Source organism: Empidonax traillii, unplaced genomic scaffold, assembly GCF_003031625.1.
Source record: "Empidonax traillii isolate 1590-97213 ecotype Southwest subspecies unplaced genomic scaffold, ASM303162v1 scaffold1377:size231680, whole genome shotgun sequence".
NCBI lineage: Eukaryota > Metazoa > Chordata > Aves > Passeriformes > Tyrannidae > Empidonax > Empidonax traillii.
Genome location: NW_020956570.1, coordinates 142,558 through 166,581, shown reverse-complemented (window position 1 = coordinate 166,581; position 24,024 = coordinate 142,558). Strand labels below are relative to the sequence as shown.

The following is a 24,024-nucleotide window of genomic DNA, read 5'->3' as shown; positions in this document are numbered from 1 at the left end:
TTGCTCATGATTGTTCTGGCAAGAACTGAAGGCTTCAGCAGCTGCAGCATATATTGATGTTTCAGTTACATTATGGTTAGTTTGTGAGAGTCCTGTGTGGTTGCTTACTTTGTAACTCCCTGAATTTTTTGAACATTTGCTGTTGATGCTAATTCATTTGTTCTGTATAGGTTTGTTGCATTTCAAAATGTTGAATTGTTTGATAGCTTGAACAAAAGTTTTAGAGTTTAGAAAACAGACTTCAGTTTTATTAAACAATGCAACCTTGAAATGGAAAATGGAGATACGTCATCAAGTCTATTTGAATTTTGTGAAGAAATGGAGACACTTGTTCTTTAAGGGTGCTATTTTCAGTCACTGGTATAAGCCTGGATATTCAAATCTGGGCTATTAAGTAATCATTCTTTGTTCTAAGTATACATTGTACTAAGCACAACGAGAACCCAATTTCTGATGGTGATCTTAGGTGCTCCTGAGTACAAATAACAATCCCTATAGAACTGAATGTTTGACATTGGTGGTTGGTTCAGATTCAGCTAATCGTGCTTGTAGGCTTGTTAAGTCATTTTTAAAAATTGTTGGAAGTAACGACGATACATCACAGAACCAGAATTTTTTAAAGCTTGCAAGTTATTCCCAAAGAATAAGATGTAACTTCTGTGACTATTAATGTTGGACTTCTCTGATGATTGGAGACGATGTGTGTGTGAGGATCAGAGATTTAGGCCCTGATCCAGGAAAGCACTTAAACTCATAACTTACTTCAATGTGATCAGTTCCCCTGAAGACAACAACTGATTCAAATTATCACAGAAGATATATAGGACAGTCTTGTTTAGGACTATGTATTTAATACAATCCCTATCACATTTTCAAATAAAAAATGCAAACATATCAGAAAATTACTTATAAGGATTCATTTCAAGGTCTGTTTCTCTAGAGTATGTGCCAGATGAATGACCAGTGGCAGCAATGAATCACTCAGAAGGACTTCTGCTCTCAGTATCTGGTAGATAAAAATGGGATGCTGAAAGCACCAAGACTTTTCCAAGCTATTTGAGTGAAGACTTATCCAGGGTCACAATAAATATAACTGCTTGAGGTGACAGGGTTACCCTCATCACAGAGTCCTTTCAATTGGAGGATCAGCTTCTAGGAAGGAAATGTGGATATGGAAGTGTTAAAAGCAAATGTAATATATTTGCATACCATTACTGAAGAGTAATGAGTGAAGAAACTAGGTCATGTCATCAGATTGATATTTCATTTTCTTCTATTTGGGGCTAGGCTGTACTTTCTAAACACTAGGACACTGGTCACTTTATTGTACATGTCCCTGCATCGTATGTATGTATATATGGAAAAACATTGACAAAGGGAACTAGGCCCATTGAAGGACACTTTGGAATGAGTGTTTTGATGGAGACAGCCATCTCCATATAAAAAGACAGCTGATTTTGTATTGTGGAAGCCACAAAACATGGCTGATTATTTATTGCTGCACTTTCAGTGAGTGTTCAAACATAGGTGTGTCATTGATGGCTGAGAACAGGTGGGCAATGAGCAGCAAAGATATTTTGGGCAAGGACTGGAGTAATTTGCTGAAAGCCTGAGAAGGTATAGTGAGGCCGATAGAATTGCTTTTCTTCCTAACTCAAATTATTATAGGGAACTGAGACTAATACATTGTTCAGGCCAATAAGTAGATAAATTAAGGGAAAGGTTTAATTTACCCATGGAGCTTCCTTAATTCCTGACTAATTTAGGGTTAATAGCAGGCTGATTATAAAAGGCAGATGTCTTGATGAAAGAGCAGCAGAAAGGTTGAAACCCTGTGGAAAAGGGGAAAATAGGCTATCATCATCAGAGTAATTAATCTAAGTATTTTGTTGCACATCTGTTTATTAGATGCATAGAATCGTAGAATAAATTGGAAAGGATATCAAGATATAATCTAGTCCAAACCATTAGTCAGGGACTCGTTCAGTTGAATCTTGAACTCAAAGTTGAGTCTCATCCTCAAAGGACAGGGCGTTCCAGCATCTCTGGACAACCTCTTGTAGTATTTAACCACTCTTAAGGTAAAAAAATTATACTTAATATCTAATCAGAATTTCCCATAGTCCAACTTGTATCCTATTTCCCCTTGGACTGTCACTGTGCACTCCAGGAAGTTTTTGTATCTGTATTTTCTGTACTCTTTGCTCGGATGGTTGTAGATAGCAGTAAAGTCTCACTGAGCCACCTGAGGCTGTCCTTATATATTCTGACCAGCCTGGGGTCTCTAGACCTCAGGAGGACTACAAGGATATCATGATGTTATGCAGTGAGCAAATTAGAGGGCCAAAGCCCAAGTAGAGTTTAATCTGTTTGCTGCTGTAAATGACAATTAAAGATGTCTCTATAAATTACATTAGCAGCAAAAGGAGGCATCTCCTCCTTTTATTGGATGCAGGGAGGAAACAGAGTGGCAAAGGATGAGGAAAAGGCTGAGTTACTTAATGCCTTTCATCTTTAGTAGTAAGTAAGTAGTAAGTAGAAAGGTAGTAGTAGTAAGTAAGTAAGTAGTAAGCACTCAATCTTTAGTAGTAAGTTGTCCTCACTATTACCCAGTTGTCCTCAGGGTACTCAGCCCCCTGAGCTGGAAGACAATGGATGGGGAGCAGCGTGAAGCCCCCATAATCCAAGGGAATTGGTCAGCAACCTGCTGCACTATGTAGACACACTCAAGTCTATGGAGCTGAATGAAATCCACCCTAGAGTACTGAGGGAACTGACAGTAGTGCTCACCAATCCATTTTCTGTCCTTTATCAGCAGTCCTGGGTAACTGGGGAGGTCCCAGTTGGCTGGAGGTTACCAAATGTGATGCCTATCTACATTCAATTTTTCTGTTATATAAACAGAAAAAATTACTATAAACATGGCATACTAAACTCCCATTTTGCATTTCAGAGCTCATTCTTGTTTTTATGTGAAGTTAGATCCATGAGAAGTGTTCTCTTAGGATGTTGTATTTGTTATTAAGCAAAGAATGTTGCTTAACCTTAAATCATGGTATTGTTGTTTTTCTACCAATGAACATCTTTGTTGGCAAGTAGTTAAAATTTTGTGTAGGAAAGTAGAGAAATGTCTTTTTCCTTCTCTTTTTCTGCATCCCTGAAAACATCTGCTAACTTTTTGAAACATCAGTATTTGCTAATATCTTTTGAGTTTGTCCAGTGTATTCAGATAGTTTGACCCATTTTATGTATATAGTAAGTCAATTATTCTGTATGAGTTGGGCAGAATTATTTAGTATTATCCTGTCCCATCTAAGGTGCAAAAAACTGAAAAAATGCACAAGCTAGTTAGGTTACAGCATGTCTCCTTTAGAAAAGGGTATGTTTCTACATGTGGTTTTCTAATGCTAAAATTGAAAAGGGAGATGGTGTCCCATTTCGGTTTCAGGAAATTCAGTCTGTACATCTAGAGACTGGACTTCAGTCTTATAACTGGCACAGTTATCCTCATTTAAGCCCAGACTCTTACTCTGCCCCAGAAGAGTAATGAACAGGGAAAACTTTCCGTAGCCATTCTTGTTTGGACTCTAGCATGTCACTCTTCTGGGAAGTTCTGTGCCCAGTCAAGTCCAGGAGTAAGATCTAAAAGAGGAGGGAGCAGGCTTAGCCAGGAAAGAGCTTTTAGAAATCTTAACTCTGAAAAACTTGCCATTTTTTCAGCAGTAGAAAAGTTGGCCAAATGTGGATACACTTTCAGAGGAAAACCAAAAGGCAGTTCTGTGACACACAGTGTCAACTCCCTGCCACATTTAAAGTTCCTGCTCCTCATTTGCTCCAGCAAAAGGGTTTCTTGTTTCAAAAAAGAGTCTCTAGAAATCTCTAAGGAGGGAAAAGCAAAAAATGTTCTTCTGATTAGCTCAGATGCTTCGAAATTATAATGTCTGAGCTCATCACTGATGCGTGAAATTTCCGTCTGATTGGCTAAAATTTTATGGTATCACAAATAGCTCTAAACGAAGTCTTAAAATTTAAAGCATCAAATACTTTATCAAAAAGCTATGCCAACATCCAAGCCTAATATTTCTCTTGTTTACACAGATAATTTTAAATTACAATTTAAATTTGTGAAAAACACAAAAAAAGTAGGTAAAATTGAAGATATATTTAAATGTTGTAAATTAAAAAAATATGTGTGGAATAATTGTATTCCACAGTTCCCTGTTTACAGTAAGAACTATTTTGATCTAATATATTCAAAGTCCCTACTTACATCTGACATGGAAAAGCAGAAGCTCCTCTTTTAGCAGTAAAACCAACGTAAACCAAAAATTTAGGATTAGAAAACTTAGACCTGGCCTTTTGGTGTCATGACTAATTTTGGTAATTTTTTTGAGAGTAGGATTAAAAAAGAAGTATATATCTCTATAAAACTCTAACATTTATAAAACTCTAAATGTTAAAAACTCCCAATAACAGCATGAAGAACTTATCTCTCCTTAGAGCCTGAGGAATTTTTAAGAATGCTTCTTGTTTGCCTAGTGGTATCAAGGGCTTTAATTTTTTTTTTTTTTTCCCCCAGAGAATTATAAAGCTGTGGGGTAGGTGGTGCTGTTCTCCAGCTGTCTATCTTGAGGAGTTTCCTCACTGGACTAAAGACAACACAATTTCTCTGTAATGTTACTGTGGAATCTTGGAAAAACATAATGTTCCTCCTGCTATGTGCAATAGAGTCTTAATTGCAGCAGCTAAAAAAAGCTTCTATCTTTATGGCTGTGGAACCAAAGTGACGAAGTTTATGGTCTCTCACTGTCAGCAGGTTTATGGAAAATTTATAGTATATGTTTTAAGTTCTTAGTTTACCATTTTTTGTTGCAATACTTACTAAAGCTAGTGCTAAAAAATGCCTGTTATAGAATGGAGTTTTCTATAATTTTTTCCTATAATTTTAATAGACTTTGTATAGTATTTTTGTTTTAATCTTTTTTTCCCCTCAAACTGCTGTTTTATCTTGTCCAAAACACAAAATATGTTCAGGCCCTTTCTTATTCTTATTCTTTTTTTTTTTTTTCTTCTAAAATATATCTATTCCTATTGTTACAGCCCTGAATGGCTTTTAGGACTTGTAGTTAATAGCAAATTGCTGATGCTTGTGGCACTGGAATTTCCCCATCTTCCTTCCAGTTGTTAAGTTATATTTTTATCATTTTTTTTATTGTCTATTATTTCCTTTTTTCTGTTTCCCAGACCGCTTTGCTGGTGCCACAATATTTGCTGCCAGTGGAAGTAGGCCGCTTTTGGGTTTTTTTAAGTTATGTTCCGGTTCTGAAGTGTTGGACAGATGGTCCAGTTGAGCCAAAATGCACTGTGCAATTTAGCAGATTAAGTCTGCCTGCTTAATCTGATCACTCTAGTTGTCTGTCAGTAAATTAAAAAAAAAGTAAACTAGAAGCAAACTGTTCATCAATGAATCACAATAACCAAAATTTGCCTTTAGAAACTTATCTAAATATTTTTCAGCTGTAAATGATGCTAATTTAACCACAGAGCAGTAGAAATATGATTAAGTTTTGATGTCACTCCACTAGGCATTTTATTAGTGTAATTTAGAGTAAATTCCATACTCTGGAAAATCTGAGTTGGGCACTGGAACTCTGGCCTATCTAGACAAGTAAAACAGAAAGGCTACCATTTTAAAAAGGGGAACAAAGGTTTTAATCAGCTACTTCAGTTTATCTAATCTATATATTTCTCATTTCCATGAGAAGAGTAGTGTCTGAATCCTCGCTGTTTTCACCTCAACTAATTCTCAGTAAAAATCTCTGTGTATGAAGATGCAATTTCTGCTTTGACCTTCCTTGCCAACATGTGTGTAGTGCTTCTCAGTCACAGTGGACTGCTCCCTCCTATTTCTTCAGTGTTCCTTAAATGCTGTTCTCTTTCCTTCTTGTGTATACAGAAATCTGGATGGATCAAAGCCAGATTTTATTTGCATACTCCCAAACTTCAGAAATATAGTAAACCCCCCAATCTATCTCTGATATAAATTTAGCAAATCTTCAGAATCTGTAGAACCAGTTGCTCTTTCTCTACTTTTATGTGTCTATGATAGATGTCTTTCTCCTGTAGTATGTGATCAGCAACTCCAAAACAATATTAGACCTTCATTAAGGTAAGAGGAATACATAGGACAGCATGTCTGCAGTTGGGTGCACATTAGTGGAGAAATTACCAGATCTGAGAAGGTAGATTTCCTGTTGACTAAGTATTTTTGAACACATCTGTCTAGCACTAGAAATGAAGATGCTGCAGCCAATTCATGTTTTTATTTACTCTCTCTTGTTACTACACGGGATTAAAAAAAAAACAACAAAACAATGAATGAGGCAAGCCCTTCTGTATGAGATCTGCATAGTTTTAAAGGCATACATGAAGTGCAAAACCAAATCTTTACGTAAACTTTGTGCTAAAAAGCACCAACTAATATTGGTATATGCGGTACACATTTCCGTATTGCAATATTGTCATATTCTAGAACATGTAAAATCTGACATGTAATAGATCAGAGTGATCAAATTGGCTGGTGAAGTAAGTCCTGACCTTTAAACCCTAATACCAGGTTTTAGAAACCTAGATCTCATTTTTCTGGAAGGTGAGTCCACAGACAGATGCATCTAATGCCATCTCTGAAGCAGGGTGAGAGCAATGTGTATTAATTTGGAGCAAGCAGCATGGTCTATATCACATAGGACAAGAAAAAAAAACCCTCTAATTTGTTGCCTTTCATAATTTTTTTTTATATCTAAAAATCCCATATATACTAAGCAGAATAAAAACCTATATATTTTTCAATATGCAAAAATAATCAACTTCTTCATGGGATTTGGTTTGATTAACCAACAACCTCAGCTTGCACTTTCTTGCTCTCTCATTTTTCCTCTACAGGAAAAGTAAGCCAGACATTACAGGATGCTATCACAGAGGTTCTCAGCCAGTCCCTAAGATCTTGTTGGTGGTACTCACATTTTTTTTTGTTTTGAAATGTGTACCACGCTGTGTGCTGTGCAGGTACTGCAACTGTCTGTTGATGAGCCCTTTTTAGTGAGAGGACTTTGGCTTGTGAAAAGCTGCTCATAGGGTCCCTAGTTTAAATGGTACGGAGCAGAAGTGATGGTGGTTCAAGTTAACCCCACAGTGCTTTTAATGCTGTTTGCACGTGATGGAAACTTTAAATATTTGTCTCCCTGAAAACATACCATGCCCCAAAAAATAATTAGTGAGGTTTTTAAAAATTGCGTGCGAGGAGCACTGAGATTGCAAAGGACACACTCAGAAGTCAGCTCTCTGTTTGCACACTTCTGTCTTCTGCATTGCTGTTATGCTGGAGCATTTTATTGCATGTCAGTGTAGCAATTCTAACATATCATACATGTTGGATAATGCTAGATAAAAATTTAAAGTCCATTTTGTAGCACACAATAGAAGTATATACTTCTTATGGCAGGCAGATTCACATTAATTCTCAGCATATGCAGCTTAATAAGAGCAAATCCTTCTTCTATGTATTATGAAGCATGAAATGAAATGTGTAAGAGTGGCTGACTTTTAAACTTGTAACTGCCATTCATTTCAGCCTGTGTAGCCCTGCAGCCTGGCGGCTGAGAGCTTTGCTTACTTGCTGTTTTGTGAGTCTCTGCAGATGCACGGTCGCCCACTCTAAGAGAACATGCACACACTCTCTTTTTTTTTCTCTCACACTGTCTGGCATACTTTCAGAATAACCCTTCGAAGACTTTCTGAACTGCTGGGTATGATTGTCTGATTATTATTTTTTTAACTGGGAACATGTTTAGTCCAGTGTTATTTAAACAAGCTTATCTCTTTGATCAAAGTCTACGATCTGAAATTTGAACAGGGTAGGGAGGGTGGCTGGTGGGATGAGGAAATAGATCAAGTACATAGTTATGTGTGTGCTGCTGTCTCAGCTGTGTGCCTGCAAAGGTAAAAATGTATATTGCTTCAGAATAATCTTGCAAATATAAATAACTTAACCTATTTTAGTAGAAGTTCTGAAAACATAGTATTATTACCAAAATAAAATCAGTTTTAGTAGACTTTTCTTGAAGCTTTTAGCGAGCTGCGTATTCATTTTTTCAGTTTCTTGGTTTTTTTGAAGATTGAGCCAAATAACTGTGGAGTAGTTTAAGTATAACATGGACTTTGCTAGTATTCAAAGCATACTAACTGGAGGCCATATATTAATGCATTTAGGGTTGGCATTAACCTATTTAATTGACTGAACCACAGACCACAGCAATAAAGCTAGAGAACTTGAAACAGATTCTGGAGGTTTTCATTTAGCTCGTGCAGGAGAACTGGTTTGTGCGAAGCTAAAATTATATGGAATGAGATTGCAAGAAGAAGCATGCATGCCACACCTTTTCATTATGTTCTTGCTCTTCCTTTTTTTTTTTTTTTCTTTCTTTCCAAATATAACTTTCAGAGGCAGTTCAGTTTATTTTAAAGCTGGTCCCATTTGATTATTTTTGGTTACTTGATTGTCTAGTCTGATTTCAAAATTCAAGTTTGCTGAGGTTTTGTTCACAGGACTAGGAAAAAGAATTTCCTGTGTTCAATTCATGTGTCGCAAAATCAAATAATTATTCCCTAACTGTGGCAACATCTGAATGATGTTTATTTCATCATTTTACAGCCTAAAAAGAAGGAGACATAATTTTCTAGGCTAGTCTAAAGCTTTTCCTTGCTTTTTAATGTTACTATTATACTAGTAACTGCGAGTTGCTGTTGCTGATGAAAAAATATTATGAATCCTTTCTTGTGCATAGATATCATACACTCTTCAATTTTGTTAGCTAGCTTTATTGACTGAGGCTTGTTACGCACGCACACACAGACACACAGACGCGCGCGCTTGCACACACACATTCTGCTTTGCCCTATCTTGGTTACAGCATAGTCCTACCCAGGGTCGTGGCAATGTACACATTACATATTTCTAACAAACATGAAAATGAATCAAACAGAAGGAGAGATAAGCACAGATAGATTGGAGCCTGCTAAGGAAAAAAGGCAGTAATCTGCCTGCCACTGGACTATTCTTCCTGGTTAGATTTAAGTGTTCTCTCCCGTTAGCTGCTGCAAAGCGCTGTACCCTGAAGAGAAAAATTAAACAATTAGTAAGAATTAAGTAACATTTAGAGGGACAATTATTTGGTATAACTCCAAAACTAATTGTTTCTGAAGTGATGTTTAAACCAATGTCGGCACAAGGCAAGGGTTCCTGGCTCGCAGCCAATACCTTGTAATGCATATTAGCGCAGATGAGGAGTTCCTAAAAGTTAGGGAGAGGGAGAGGGAGGGAGGAAGAGAGAGAGAATGTGCATTTTCCGTGCTCACTCTGCGTTTGTTTGTATCCTCCTCCTTGCCGAGATTAAATGAATACCTGTGTAGTGCTGCTTTATTATGATTTCTGCTGAGCCTCAGAATAGGTTCTGGTATTTTTTTTAGGTGGACTGCCAGCTGCCGATCTCACTGTTGACAATAAAAGCAGATATGTTCCTTGCTCACTGCCATTAGCACTGACCATGACCCTTCACACCAAAACCTCTGGAGTTACCCTGCTGCACCAGATTCAAGGAACTGAACTGGAGACACTCAGCAGACCTCAGCTGAAGATTCCTCTGGAAAGATCGCTCAGCGACATGTACGTGGAGACCAACAAGACAGGAGTTTTTAACTACCCAGAAGGTGCCACCTATGATTTTGGTACTACAGCTCCAGTGTACAGCTCTACTACGCTCAGTTACGCCCCTACTTCTGAATCTTTTGGGTCCAGCAGTCTGGCAGGATTTCACTCGCTGAACAGTGTCCCACCAAGCCCGGTGGTATTCTTGCAAACGGCACCCCAGCTCTCACCCTTCATCCATCATCACAGCCAACAGGTACCCTATTACCTTGAAAATGATCAGGGCAGCTTTGGAATGAGGGAAGCTGCTCCTCCAGCCTTCTACAGGTAAATACTATGGATAATTTTTCTTTCTTGTTTAAGCAGATGAACTAGGAAAATTAGAATCTGGAAATCTGTTATGCTCTAATAGTTTTTTTTGTTTGTGTGTGTGTAAAGGACCATGTGATTTAATTGAATCATCAATGATATCTAGACTATAGGAAATAGCACAGAATAAAACAAAACTGTAATTCACAGCACACTGTGGCTGTAAGCTGTAAATTTTGAAAACTGTAACCGAAATGAGTAACAAATCAGATAATGAGTATAAATGTTTCCTGGGAAACCACGCAATCATAATTGATTAAAGAACTGCAAACGACCTCACTGTTGTAATAGATTAGAATATTGCCTGAAGTATACTAAAAAGACTTCTACCATCACATATTTCTGGGTTTGAGTGATTGGTTGTTCAGCTCTTAGATGGTAGTAAGAGTATTTTTCTCCTCTGGCTTCCTTTAAGGTGTGAGAAGTGGCTTACATAGGAAGTCGTTCAGAAACACAATACCCTTCATAATCAAATTGTTTGAATTATCTCAGTGACAGTGTTCCAGTCAGTAACCACCCTCCTGAGCTATCCAAAGACCTTTGTTCATATTAACATGCATTTTTCATTGGAGGGTGATATATTTTAGCTGCAAATCTGGCATGCTGATTTTCAAAGGATTCTTGTCCCTCAATAGCAGGTGGGGTTTTTTTTTTCCTTTTTTTTTTTCTTTTCTTCTTTTGTCTGGAATTGAAAGAAGTATCTTTGAATCGGGGTGGTGGAGAGGGATAAATTTCCTTGGTTTAAATATTTATTGTCTGTTATGGAAATAATTACATCTATTTTGAAGTAAGTGGTAGAAATTTATAGAAATATAGCCTCAAAAAAAAAAAAAGTCATATACGCCAAAACCCATGCTGTTAATGTTTTGTGCAGTGTTTATAGAATAGTTTTGCATCAGCTTATTATACTGGGCTTCAGTGAATCAAAGTAAACACTTAGACAATTTTTTTCCATGAACTCCGTTGGTCTCTTGATTTGAGAGATACAGGTGAGTTTGCTAGAAATGGAACAGCTCAGAAAAAATAAAAGCAAGTAATTTTTTCCATTTTGAGATCCAGACTCTGCCAGACTTATTTGCACAATATAACATGTTACTGTAAAAAGCAATGCACATTCTTAAAGACAGTCTAACTCAACCTGAATAAGAATCTGGTGGTAGAATCTGGTCCCAAAAATACAGATGGTGATTACACCTTTTGCAAATGATTAATCAGTTTTAGGGAGCAGAAGGAATAATGACTGGTGAAATGATAGATAATGGTTACGTCAAACTGTCTAATACAGTGACCTGTGAACTGAATTGGTTCAAACAAAATTCATTTTAGTGCAACCAAATCCTGGAAGGATTAATGCATGTCAGAGCATAAAGATCGTGAATGTTTACCAGTGACTTGAGAGCGAAACTTCACTTTGCACTAGATTAAAAGGCTTTTTTTACATGACTGCCCAGTGCAAACCTATGGTAAAAAGTGTATAAGTGACATTAGATATGTAAACAGTGGAGTAGTGAGTTTGGGAAGTTGAAATACACAAGCAGAAAATGTTCTGTAGTCAGGTATTCTACTGTAGGAGGATTCAAACCAGAGAACCACCTTGAAATAGAAGTTGAACAATGGGAGTAGTGTTCTTTCAATTTTTAAGCAATGATTTGAGGTGAGACCCTTCAAAACAAAATTAAAGTACTTTTTTAGTTTAACTCCCAGAGCAAACATGTAAAGCCAGTGCTGTATTTCCAATTTCTGGACATTTCTGAACAAGTTTGGGTTTTACCCTTGGAGATGTGTATTAGCCATATACAGTTGCTGAGGCTTAATGCAGCAGTAATTAGGTGAATTTATGATCTTGGATATGCCAGGAGGTTTGTCTGCATACCTTGTTATGGTAATGATTTAATAGCCCCTTCCAGCCATAATTCTGTAAAGCACATTTTATATGGTAATAAGAAATGTGTTTCAAAGCATTTGCTGTGATTATCATTTGTGAACAGGCATAGTTATGTTGGAATTAAATTGATTAAAACTTTACTTCTTTTTCTTTTCATGTTTGTGAGTATTTAAAAAGTTATTACCCTTACAACATTAAATATTGGGTCTTTTTTCTTGTGTTTTGGCACAAGTCCAATCACCAACAGTCTGTCAAAAATAATTTGAATAGGTGCTCAGTGCCTGGGAAATATTTAAATATCTAGCCATGGGCTTTAAGAACAAGTTCTTTAAAGAACTTCTAATTTGCTCTATGTATTTGACTAATTTCATTGGTTTCAATTGGGTTGTAGGAGAAAAGAGAGCATAGGGCAGTGTAATCTGGCAATGAATACACTAATGCTGGAGGTGGGAAGATAGACTACCAAAATGGTGAGTTTCTGGAACAACCTACCAGTAGGAGTGGCAAATGCAAAAATTCTCAAACCAAAAGCTGTAACAAAATTTTAAATGGATCATGAGCAGTTTATGATATGACTGCCTGCTTCTATAAGTCATGTAACCTAAGACTCAGAAGGACTCCTCTGTAATTCTCCTTTACCTTTCTGTGTAACTGAATTGTGCTGTTTGGCTTTTAGGGCAGAAATACTTGCATTCCATCACCCTGTTATACTCTGAATTTGACATGCAAGTGCTGCATCCAGTGATACAATAGCAGGACAATAAATAAACATTGTAGGTTGAAGCTGAATTTATATTCTCTTTAATACTTGGCTAAAATGTTAAAAGTCTTCAGTCACAAAACTAAAAAATTACTGTATGTGATAAGGAAAACTTTTAATGTCATTTAATTTTGTTAATAAGTGTTCAAAATCATACTGCCTGTAGACAGATGTGTATTAATATGTGTATAGCGACATGTCTATTAACTTCTGAAGTTTTGTTTTATCTCTTTCAAATACTGTTACCTTTTCCAAAAGGCTTTGTGTCTTTTTGCAAGATAATGACAGGCTTCTATATCTAGCTGAAGAACATAATGATACATAAAAAGAATGATTTTGTAAAGAATGAAAGAAATATATCAATCTCCTTTCTGGAGTCTCAAATAGCGAGGCATCAGAATTTGAGAACAGATTTAAAAAAGGGGAGCTTAATTAACTCAAATTGTGCTGTCTTTACCTGGATCCCTTTTATGTCTGATCTTGTGACTGTTTTTTAATAGGTAGCCAAATTAAAATAAATTTTCCTTATCTGACAGTGACAAATCTCACTAATATGTTATTTTTCTGATCATTTTTAGTAGTGTTTTTTAATATTATTAAATACTAATAAGTGGTTGATTATTATTACAGGAAATTTTGTACTCATGACTACTACAGTAAATTAATGGAAATATTTCTTTTTTTCTTAACTATTAAATTTGAATTCTAGTAATTTGTGGTTATTTCCTTGTGCTTGTCAGCAAGTTTTTATTCACTCAGGGAAAAAACAAGGAGCCTTTCAGTAGCTAATTTGCCTCTGTAAATTTCTACAAACAACAGCAAAGATGAATCCTTTTTGCTCTGCCAGTGTATAACATTCTGGGGTCATCACAGATTTTGCACTTCTCAGATCTGAAGTAAAATTATGCATATATTTGAGGCTCTTTGTAGCCTGTGTTTGGTGCTGCTTCCAAATTCGGCCAAAAAAACCTAGTAAAAGTGGACTGCACCTATCAGCTCCCTGATGAGGAAGTTGTCTGTCCATCTGTAGTGAGTGACAGAAGCTGGCAAACCAGTGTACAAACAGATGCTCCTTCACTTTTAGTGGCTAGTTTGTGAGTACCTTCCAGTTACTCAGGGTCTATATTTAGATTAATATAATATTTATTTAGCATTAGTCACAATTATCATACTGAAATTGACTCTGAATCATTTTAACCATGCTGTTATAGTCAATATGATCTCAGCTTTAATTTTAATGCTTGCTAAAATTGAGAAAGGTTATGAATATAAATCGATCCCTCTTCTGTTGTAATTTATAAATCCATCAGTCCAAAAAATTGTTACTTAACCTAATAATATACTTTTTTAACTTTGCTTGATTCATTATAAATCCTTCTAGCTGTTCATGTTGAGTTTTAAACAAAGAGGTATTTTTCCAAATTTTAAAAGTAAAAGTGTTAAAATGAATGCAAAGTTCAAAGATAATTTCTTTTTTTTATGTTGCATGAAGTATTCCATAACGTGGAGTATGATGTAATTTAGTGGTTTGGTTTTGTTTTTGCTTATTTTTCTCTAAAGCATCAGTCTGCTCTGATGTCCTGTCTTGAACAGTTGAAGTGTTCAGGCAGTTTCTTGAACACTTGGAGTGTTCCTGTTTTCAGGGCTTGTGCTGATATCTCTGACAATTTTATAGCAGTAGATGACTGTAGTGAGAGAGAGAGGAAAACATGGAGTTATCTCACCAATAGTTTTCTATTTTATGGAAATGTTGTAAAGATAAGCCCATTAAATGTTCTGAGATGCTCACACATTACAATTATTAGGGATTCGTGCAAAACAACTTTGGTATTTCCGCAGCCCTTCTTAGAGAATGTGCTGATGTGGATCCTGCTCCAAGTGTGCTTGCACCATAAAGTCACCAGCCCATAGTGCTGAGGAGCACATGTGTGCCTCCTTGTGCCCCTGAATAAGGGCAGACAGTGTTGGAAAGGGGTAAAGGAGCTTTTATACTTCCTCATTATCCTCCTTCCTGCCAAGGCAGGGAGATGGATCTCACTTACTCTCTCTTCCTATTGAAGAAAAATTTCTTCACTTCTTTAGCAATTACATTTTTTGCAGAAAGCACAGATCTAGGAAGTGCTCCATAAACTGAGCCTTTTCCATGTGAATTTGAAATTTGTGGCTAAAAACATGGTTGTTCACACAGACCATGTGAATGGGGTTCATCTGATTAAACGTAAACACCAAAGTCTGTATTAATTTTTCCATTCCTTAGGCATCTGGTACCATTTGAGAGGTCAGATGGGTCCAGCAGGTATGACACAGGACCTACTGTGTAGCTATATCTTTTTGGAGTAGGAGGTGGGTGTCAGTGAGGGTCATCACCTGGAACACCTCAAATGGCATACAGCATTGACAAGAGCATCAAACCTTCACATGGACTCTGTTCATAATCTGTGGAGACACAAAGAGTCACTGTGAACACACCTTCTGTCTTTCTAAGGTGCCTGATTAAAACAGATGAGGTGCTTTAGGCTCTATATTATAGAAGATGGCTACATTCTGGTACAGATACCTACTGTATGAAGATGGATGCCCAGTGGTATCCAAAGTTATGTGAAATTAATCCCACCCATACATCTCCTGTAAAGAACAAAGCCAGTCATCATTTGTAATCTCCCTTCACATAGACACTGCAGAATGTCCCTTGAGAGAGAGATGGGGAATTGACTCTGTGTCACTGGCCTTGATCACTCTTGCTCTGAGGCTATTGAAACAACAAACACTGCTGGCCATATCTGCTCTGATATGGAAAGCATTAGTTGCTGGCACCAGTTCCTTCAGCAATTGCAAAGCGAACATCAAATGCCAGCATTTTTTATTAAACCAACAAGATAGGCTGACCAGATTTAAGGCAAAGCTCCAAACAAACAGAGGAGAAGAGCCCTGCAACTGAAGTGCATCCACATTTTCTAACAAATTGAGATTTTGGCAATTTTTGTAATTTTGTATTGTTGACAACAAAACACTGAGCTCCCTGCTCTGTCTGCAGGGAGTTTTCTGTTATCTGTTCAGGCATCAGAACTGAGACTAGAGCAAAGATACTGTCCTTCAACATTCTCATTTAAAGTGCTGCTTTCATTGCATTCATTAGGGGGGTTCGTAAAATTTGTCATACAGAGAGAAGGAAGTCGCATCTGAGGCTGAGTGGCCTTTCCAGTGACTTGTAGAAGGTTGTAATTTACCCCAGCTTGTTAGGAACCCTGATCAATGTGACACTGGCAAGGCAAGGCATTTCTACTTTTCTGCCAAGCTCAGATTCCAGTTGCTGGGAGGCTTCTTACTTCATCTGACTCAACATAGTCTTGTGCAAGACTATGAATGCATGAGTGATACCTGTTAGAGACAAGAAGATCATAAATCTTCAGGATAATCTTCTTCCTTGATAAGATGTTGATAAGAATATTGGATTCAGAAGTAAGCTGGGTTTTTTATTTTAACTCTTCACTAGAAAAAGGAAATATGGTCCTGAGAAAACACAGAGCTTAAATATGACTGTCCTAAATGCGAATCCTATGTGATACATGTACATTGCAGAGGTCTTCCAACCATTGCAGCCTTAACCAAGGACACAACAGCCAACGCAGATATAAATAAGAAATATGAAAAGATGCCTCCCCTCCATTACTGCCCCCCTCCTTTCACTCTGTTAGTAGAAGTGAAAAATAAAAGTAAAAGTAGAAAGACAGAGGTAACTAAAAGGATTTCTTAAACAAGCAGTTGGTGAGCAACGGTGAATAGCCATGCTTGTAACCACTTCACATTCAGTGCATTTCCTAAAACTGTTCAAGAGTGCAGTCCATCTCAAATTAGGCAACATGGGAGAAATGTGTCCCATTCTGTTATCACGTGCTGCTGTCTCACAATGCTGCCAGCTGCCAAAACTGATCTTCACAGAACCCGGGCAGCAGAATCTGTGCAAAGTAACTCTTGAATGCTACAGGGAAGAACCTTCTTTCACTTTGAGGATGACGGACCAGTGAGCATCTAGGCAGCATCAGGCTGAGTTTTAAGTCCATGCATTTCACTTCTCATTCGTAAGCTATGTGAGTAAGCGGTGGGCTTTTTTCATGTTGATCATCCTGTCCAGTTGAGGAAACTGCTTTTAACTGATTTTCTAGGGTAAAGCTGTATTCCTCCTGCGAAGATTTTTTCAGTGTCTCAGCAATCTGCAGTGCAAATGTACAATTTGATTACTAATTCCAGTCTTCTCTCCCTCTTCGTTTCTTACTTGCTATCATACAGAAAACACTGCTTTGATTACTGCAGACTACTTCAGTACTGATCTGTGCTGCTAAAAGATGACTATGAAAAACTTTATAGGATACTAGAAAGTGTATATCAAAGCTGGGAAGAAAGGGAAAGGAAAATTTACTGCAACATAGGAGAAGTCTCAGCTAATGCTAAATAAAAATAGTTAGGAAGATGCTGTGCAGAAAGCAGCAACTGCAGAAGAAAATACAGCATAAAATTTAGCTCCCAAATCTTAAATCACAAGGCTGATAAACTCTTAATATGCTTTCCAAATAGCCTGCACTGTTTTTTGCATATAGGCCTGTTAAAATTGGAATATGTAACACCTACTACTTTCTTGCTATTTCCCTTTTTTTTTTTTTTTTTTTTTTTTTTTTTTTTTTTTTTTTTTTTTTTTTTTTTTTTTTTTTTTTTTTTTTTTTTTTTTTTTTTTTTTTTTTTTTTTTTTTTTTTTTTTTTTTTTTTTTTTTTTTTCTTTTCCCTTTAAATGTAATTCAGGCTTGTGAGACAAGATCTGTTAATTCAAAAATCACTGAAAGATCCTGGAATCATAGAAAAGTTTCCATTGGAAGGCACCACCTAGTTCCAAGTCAGCTGGAATGGGCAGGGACACCTTTCACTAAACCAGGTTGCTCAGAGCTCCATCCAACCTGGCCCTGAACACTTCCAGGGATGAGGCATCCACAGCTTCTGTGGACAACCTGTTCCAGTGCCTCACCACTCTCATAAAGAAGAATTTCCACCGAATATCTAATTTAAACCTGCTCTCAGTTTAAAGCCATCCACTATGTGCACCTGTAAAAAATCCCCCTCCAGCCTTGCTGTAAGCCCCCTTTAGGTACTGGAAGGCTGCTATAAGGTCTCACTGGGGCCTCCCCTTCTTCAGGCTGAACAGACACAACTCTTTCAACATCTCTTCATAGGAGAAGTCCTCCATTCTTCTGATCATCCTTGTGGTCCTCCTCCAGACCTTCATGATAAGGCAGCCTGTAGCAGACCTCCACTGTAATGTTGCCTATCCCTGCCCTCCCTTTAATCCTGACATATATAAATGCTCACAGTTGTCTCCTCAGCCAACCCCGGGTGGAGCTTCATGCATTCCAGCTCTCCATTAACATATTCCAATGTTTAGGAACTTATTCTTTTTCCTTCTTCAAGTTGACACGTAAACAGATGGAAGTTTAGGAGGTGTTAACTCTAAAAAACATAGTTTAATTTATTATTCAAGACAAGTAGTATAAAATCTGATCTTTGGCAAAAATAATAATACCCTGTCATCTCTGTTTTCAGTTGATAAAGCTAGGAAACATTATTAGAACATTTCTTTTGCTGAGCTATCCTGATTAGGCAGTATCTAGCATTTATTGAATAACTTGTGTCAGTTGGTGTCTAAAGGAAATTGATTCAAATAAGTGTCCCCTGCTTTAGTTACTAGTTACAACTTGAATTTCACAGTAAGATCCCTGTTTCAAATTGCATATCACAGCATCCTTATATCCAGGAAAATGTAGTGGTAGCAAAGAATGCTATGGCTGAGAGTGTATAACAAATCTAGGTATCTTCGGGGAACTAGTATGTCAAAGAACAACTTTGTCAGTTTGTTTCCATTCTGCAGGAAAATGATACTCCTCCTTCAACTATATTGATAAACACAAGTAAGGAAAAATATGTATGGTGCCACTTATGAGCCAGTGTAGCAGATTTATTACCTTGCAATAGTTTTGTGTGGTTTGGATTATGTAGAATTTTTGCATTGAAAAGTATGTTAGCTTTGTATTGCCATGCTATGAGAAATATAATCCTAATTTTAATCTACAGGGGTATTGATTAGAGATAAAGCACGTGAATCTTGGAAGTGGTGGTTCAGCAGAATATTTAATGTCTCAGAGCATACTAATCATATTCATGGAGAAAGGTGGTGAGGTATAAACCCTAAAATGAATGTTTGATAGCAACAGTATCAGAACCAGTTCAGCTATACAAATATCTGCCAGAGACATTACAGTTTTAGGAGTCAAACATTGCTAACGCAGGTTGCATGTCAAGAAGTTAAGTTACTATTTTTTCTTGATTCAATCAATAAAAGAAGCCAAACAAAGTGGAAATAAATCCGATTATGCAGAGAAATTTTAAACACCTTGGAGTAAAACTCAACTTTATTTACAGACAGTTCTAGTAACACTGCTTATTATTAAGTCTGCTTAGATTCCTCTCTTTTTTGGTTACTTACATTGTCTGGTTTGGGCTTAAATTTTCTATGTTAGATAATTGTCTCAGGTAAAATTTTTTTAATATGTTTTGACAAAAATGGCTCAACTTTCTAAGTATTGGGAAGGGAAAAGAAAATTTTGCCATACTTATGGAAAAAACACCCAAACCTTTTCAATGGACATACTACACACCGTTGTATTATAGAGATAGCTCTGATAATTGGTATTAGAGGAATGCTGTCAAATCAGGGTTCTTTTTCTTTTATTTCCCCAAGAAATTCTAAGCTACAAAGTCTTGAAACATCTCAGTATTCACAGTGGGAATTTGTTTACATTTCATAGCTAAAATACATGAAATTTCATATACCATCCATTCTTTCTCAGTGATTCTATATTGACCTGATTACAAGAGCACCCAAAAGGCATGATGTTGCTTCATCGCACAGCTACGTGGCTTTTCAACAGGAGTTTCTCTGCAGTTATTGCTGTGAGCAGAGGACACTTACTTAGAGAAATGAGAGTTACAGAATAATGTAAGTTTGAAGGGGAAAGTAAGTTTGAGGATTATTTGCTCAACATCTTACTCAAAGCTAGGCTCACTTCAAAGTTAGATCAGGCTTCTCAGGCCCTTGTCCAGTTGTGTTTTGTAGATACCCAGGATTGGTGGCTCCATGTCCACCCAAAGCAATCTATTACAGTGCCGAATCACTCTCACTGTGAAAAACGTTATCCTAATCTATAATCAGAATATTCTTTGTCCAGAGATGTGTCAGATACCTCTCATCCTTTCATGGCGTGTCTCCAAGAATGCTGTGGCTCTGTCTTCTTCTTCAGTCTTCCATTTGTACTGTTGAAAGACAGCAATAGATCTTGCCTCAGCCTTCCCTTTGGAAGACTGAACAAATTCAGTTCTCTCAGCGTCTCCTCATAAGCCATTTGTTCCAGCCCCCTCCTCGTCTTAGTGGTTGTCCACTGGACGTGCTCCAGTTTGTCAAAGGCTCTCTTCAGCTTGAAAGCCTCAATTAGAAGCAGTTTTGCAACTGCCAAGCTCTGCTCTCAGCCTCCTTAGAAGTTTATATTAGTACAACCCAGCCCCTTCTGTATTTCTGCAGGGGGGTATTCCATCCCAGTTGCATTGCTCTGCATGTTCCTTGAGATTCCAACCTGTTGAGGTCCATCTGATTGGCAGCTTTGTGTTGCAGTATATCCATCACTCTGAATCCCCCCCGCCTGCCAGTTTGGTATCTGTCATTAACTTGCTAGGGGTGTAATTTCTCCCTTCATCCCTGTTGGTAATGAAATATTCATCTCAGTTCTGACTGTACATGAATGCTACTGCAACCTGGCCAAATTTGAACTGCTGATAAAAGTCTGCTGAGACTAGCAGTCCAGTCATTTTACACCCACCTTATAGTTCATCTGGGCAGCCTGTATGTCACTTCACTGTGATTAATAAAATTAGTCTCCCTTGTGATTTTAGTGTCTTTCTGCTTCTTCTGTCTTTGGCAAAAGTCACAACAACAAAATGCAGGAAAAACTGAGCTTACAGTATGGGAAGATAGGCTGAGGAGAAAATAAAGGTGGTCTCAGTGAAGAACAGAATGGGGACACTGAAGAAATCTGATAGGTCTGGTAAGGTGGAAACTTGAATCTCTGGTGAGGTACAGTAGCAGGCTGTTGTGAGCTGTCAGACAGAACATGGATGAAGAAAAGAGGGAGTACTCTAGTGGTAGAAAATAGATAGTGTATTAGTTCTTGGAAGAGTTTGGGGTGAATTAGAAAAGTAAGCTGAAGGAGAACCTCCAGAAGAAGTCTGAGCTGGAGAAAAATTGTGGAATGTAAAGGTTCTCAGAGAATGAGACTTAAACTGGGGATGGACTATAAACACAACTTGAACAGTTAAAGTATGTGTTGCAAAACATGGAGAAATAAAACAGCTGCCAGGGAGAAACAGGGAATATGAAGCGGGCCTGTGTAGAACAATTTTCCTCCCAACGGAAATGTGCAACTCTTGAATTTTGTTCCTGTCTGTTACAGATTTACCCAGAAAGTAATGGATTAGCCCAGTTGTTGGTTCATTAATGGCCCAAGTAGCAGATGCTGTTGCTGTAGATATAAGCTTCCATCACTCCTGAAACACCAACTGCCACTCAGAAGGACTGATTGGATTTTGGTTGTTTAAGTTCCTTAAAGCCTTGGTATTTCTCATCTGGATAGTGAAAATGAAGTTACATCAGTAAGATCGTAACATCAGCCTTCCCAAAGCTGAAATATGCCAGAACTAAATTTGTGTCCATAGATCTTTCCCTCTCTCTGCCTAATGTCTTAACATGTGAAATGAAGATACTACTGCTTTACCATACAGGACCTCCATGAGCAAACATTTACTAGTGTCTCTGAAGGGCCCATCTGTAATAATGAAGAGTGCCCTTGAAAATCACATGTGAAAAATTGACAAGACTCTTTTCAGAGCAGGCTTGAATAAGAAAGAAGACACGAGGCAACATATGAGTAAGGGTAGAAAGAACCAGAATATTGAGTAGGTGCTCAGTCAGTGAGTATGGTTTTGGAAACAAGCACTGGTATTACTAAATAGAGTATCTGAAATGGAACAAAAATTGCTTAAAGGCTTGTTAAACATACATACTCAGAATATTTCTCAGAAGGAATAGAACATCAGTATATTTGCACTTTAGTCACATGGAATTGTATGTTCAGCCACCTAGCATTTGTTTATTACATAGGTAGATAAGAGATGACTGCACAGAATCAGGGAGTTAATTTACTTCTGACATGAACTCTCAGATATGACCCTCAGCTCATTGTATTCTTTATTTAAGGTGAAGGATCTTGCTGGCCTTACTTCAGCAAAGCACTGAAGAGGAATGCATTGTGGTACAAAAATCAGTACCTAAGCAAATGTTAAATGCTGTCTGTACCCCCTGACCCTCCTTATTTCCCCCCAAAAGCATTTAAGAAAACTACTTAGGCCAGAAACTGCCTTTTCAAGAAGATCTAAAACATCATTGTATGACTAGCACCAACTTCTCTATTAACTTCTAAATGGCAGCTTTAGGTATTAATAGCTTCAAGCTGTTTTCATGTATGACCCATTTTCTGACTCATAAATGACTTCTTGCCTCTCTCTCTATTTCACTTTATTGTCAACAAATGTGGATCTGTCTGGAAATGACAAGCAACCTGAAAGCAGCATTGGCTAAGAGACTGGCCCCCCTTTTGTGTGTGGTCCTTCCAGGTTTTTCCAAAACTAAAAATCAAAAGAGAAGAGCAAAATGATTTGTCTTGTTTATTACAGGGGAGATGTGGTAATAAATAAGTGAGAATAGGAGTCCAAGACACTACTTCATGAATTCTGATGAGAGCCATGTTTAAGTCATGTAGCAGCCTAAAATGGATGGAGTCTGGAGGTAGTCTTTTTAGGGTCAATTTGTTACCATATTACTTGGGCAAATTCTCCTTGTCCCAGAGAAATTCCTCAGATATGCATCTGTCAACTACTTGGTCCTTTTTTGATGGCATCAAGGGACAAATTTTAAAAAATAAGAACAATATCTGTCCTATGGCTAATCCTGGATCCCAGGTTCAAAATCAGAGTTTTCTTTGCAACTTTATCTAAGTGTGAGAGATATTCAAAACTGGTTTTGTGAGAACTAAGGCTCCTTGAAAAGTGTAATGCTAGACATAAGTTTGTCTAACTAAAATATGCTAAGTAGAAATAAAAAAAGAAGTATATATCTAATGAAAAAGTGTTTCAGTGCTTAATAAATCTAAAATTACTAGCTTTTTAGTGAACCTCAGTCATCCCTGCATAGTCAAGGAATGAAGGTTTCATTTACTGCATGCTGTGAATCATTACTTGGGAATCAGAAATGTTTGGAACTGTTATTTCTGCAACTGGGAAATGACTGGTGCATGCTGTCCAGTTAGGGTTTTTTTTGTCTGTGTTAGGCTGTACTCTAAAGCTGCCATGGGGAACGATTGAAGATTGAAGAGCTACTTCTGTTCCTTAGATTTCCATTTTGGTACTCTCAGCACTTTCAAGCTATTTTCTTTGTTTATTTAATCCCTGGATGTTCTGAAGGTGTGAGGTGCTGTTTCTACTACTATACATGTACACAGCTGCTGTATAGAAGGAATGAGTCTTGTACAAGATGATGTAGAAAACATTAATTTGTCCCTGCAATCAGAGATCCTGAGGTAGGTTTGAAATTCAGTACAGATTCAGATACTCAGATGATCATATATTAATTCTCGTATTGTTAACTGAAGTCTAATACTGAATGGAATTATCACTCCACTAGAGTTATTACTATTAAATATGATTTTGCATAGATATAATCTCTAAGCCCATTTCAACTGTATTTTTGACCAAATGAATTTGTAATTATGAGAACATCTAGAAAAAATGGTTGAGCTATTGTGATTCATTATTTTGCAAGTCTATCTTATTAATTCCCTGTTGTTACTACTGAGTATTTTTGAGGAGAACCGATGGATTTTAAGGGAGAAATAAAATGTTGCATTAGGAATCTTGCTGCTAAACTTGAAATTGCCATTTGCAGAGGGATGGAATACTCTAAATCTCTCCTTGCAGCAGCAAGCCTTCTCTTTTGCACCATGATGCTGAGTTGGGTGTACTTACCTTTCAAAGCCTGCCGCTATGGGAACACTTGTGCTGTTCAATTCTTGTGGGATGTGTGCTCCAGTGTGTGGAGATGGAAAGGAGCTGAGCTCTTGAGTAGGAATGCAAAGGGTTCTCCAGCAAGATTATCAGGGTTAT

The 24,024-nt window shown here is 37.3% G+C and overlaps 1 protein-coding gene across 1 annotated transcript in view; it reads left to right on the top strand.

Annotated features, from left to right (window-relative positions):
- The window catches only part of ESR1 (estrogen receptor 1), a 154,982-nt gene that overhangs the window by 38,100 nt on the left and 92,858 nt on the right, over positions 1–24,024 (top strand). The window contains 1 exon segment of the mRNA XM_027906936.1: positions 9,526–10,030. Within this exon segment, the coding sequence (XP_027762737.1) occupies positions 9,526–10,030 (505 nt within the window).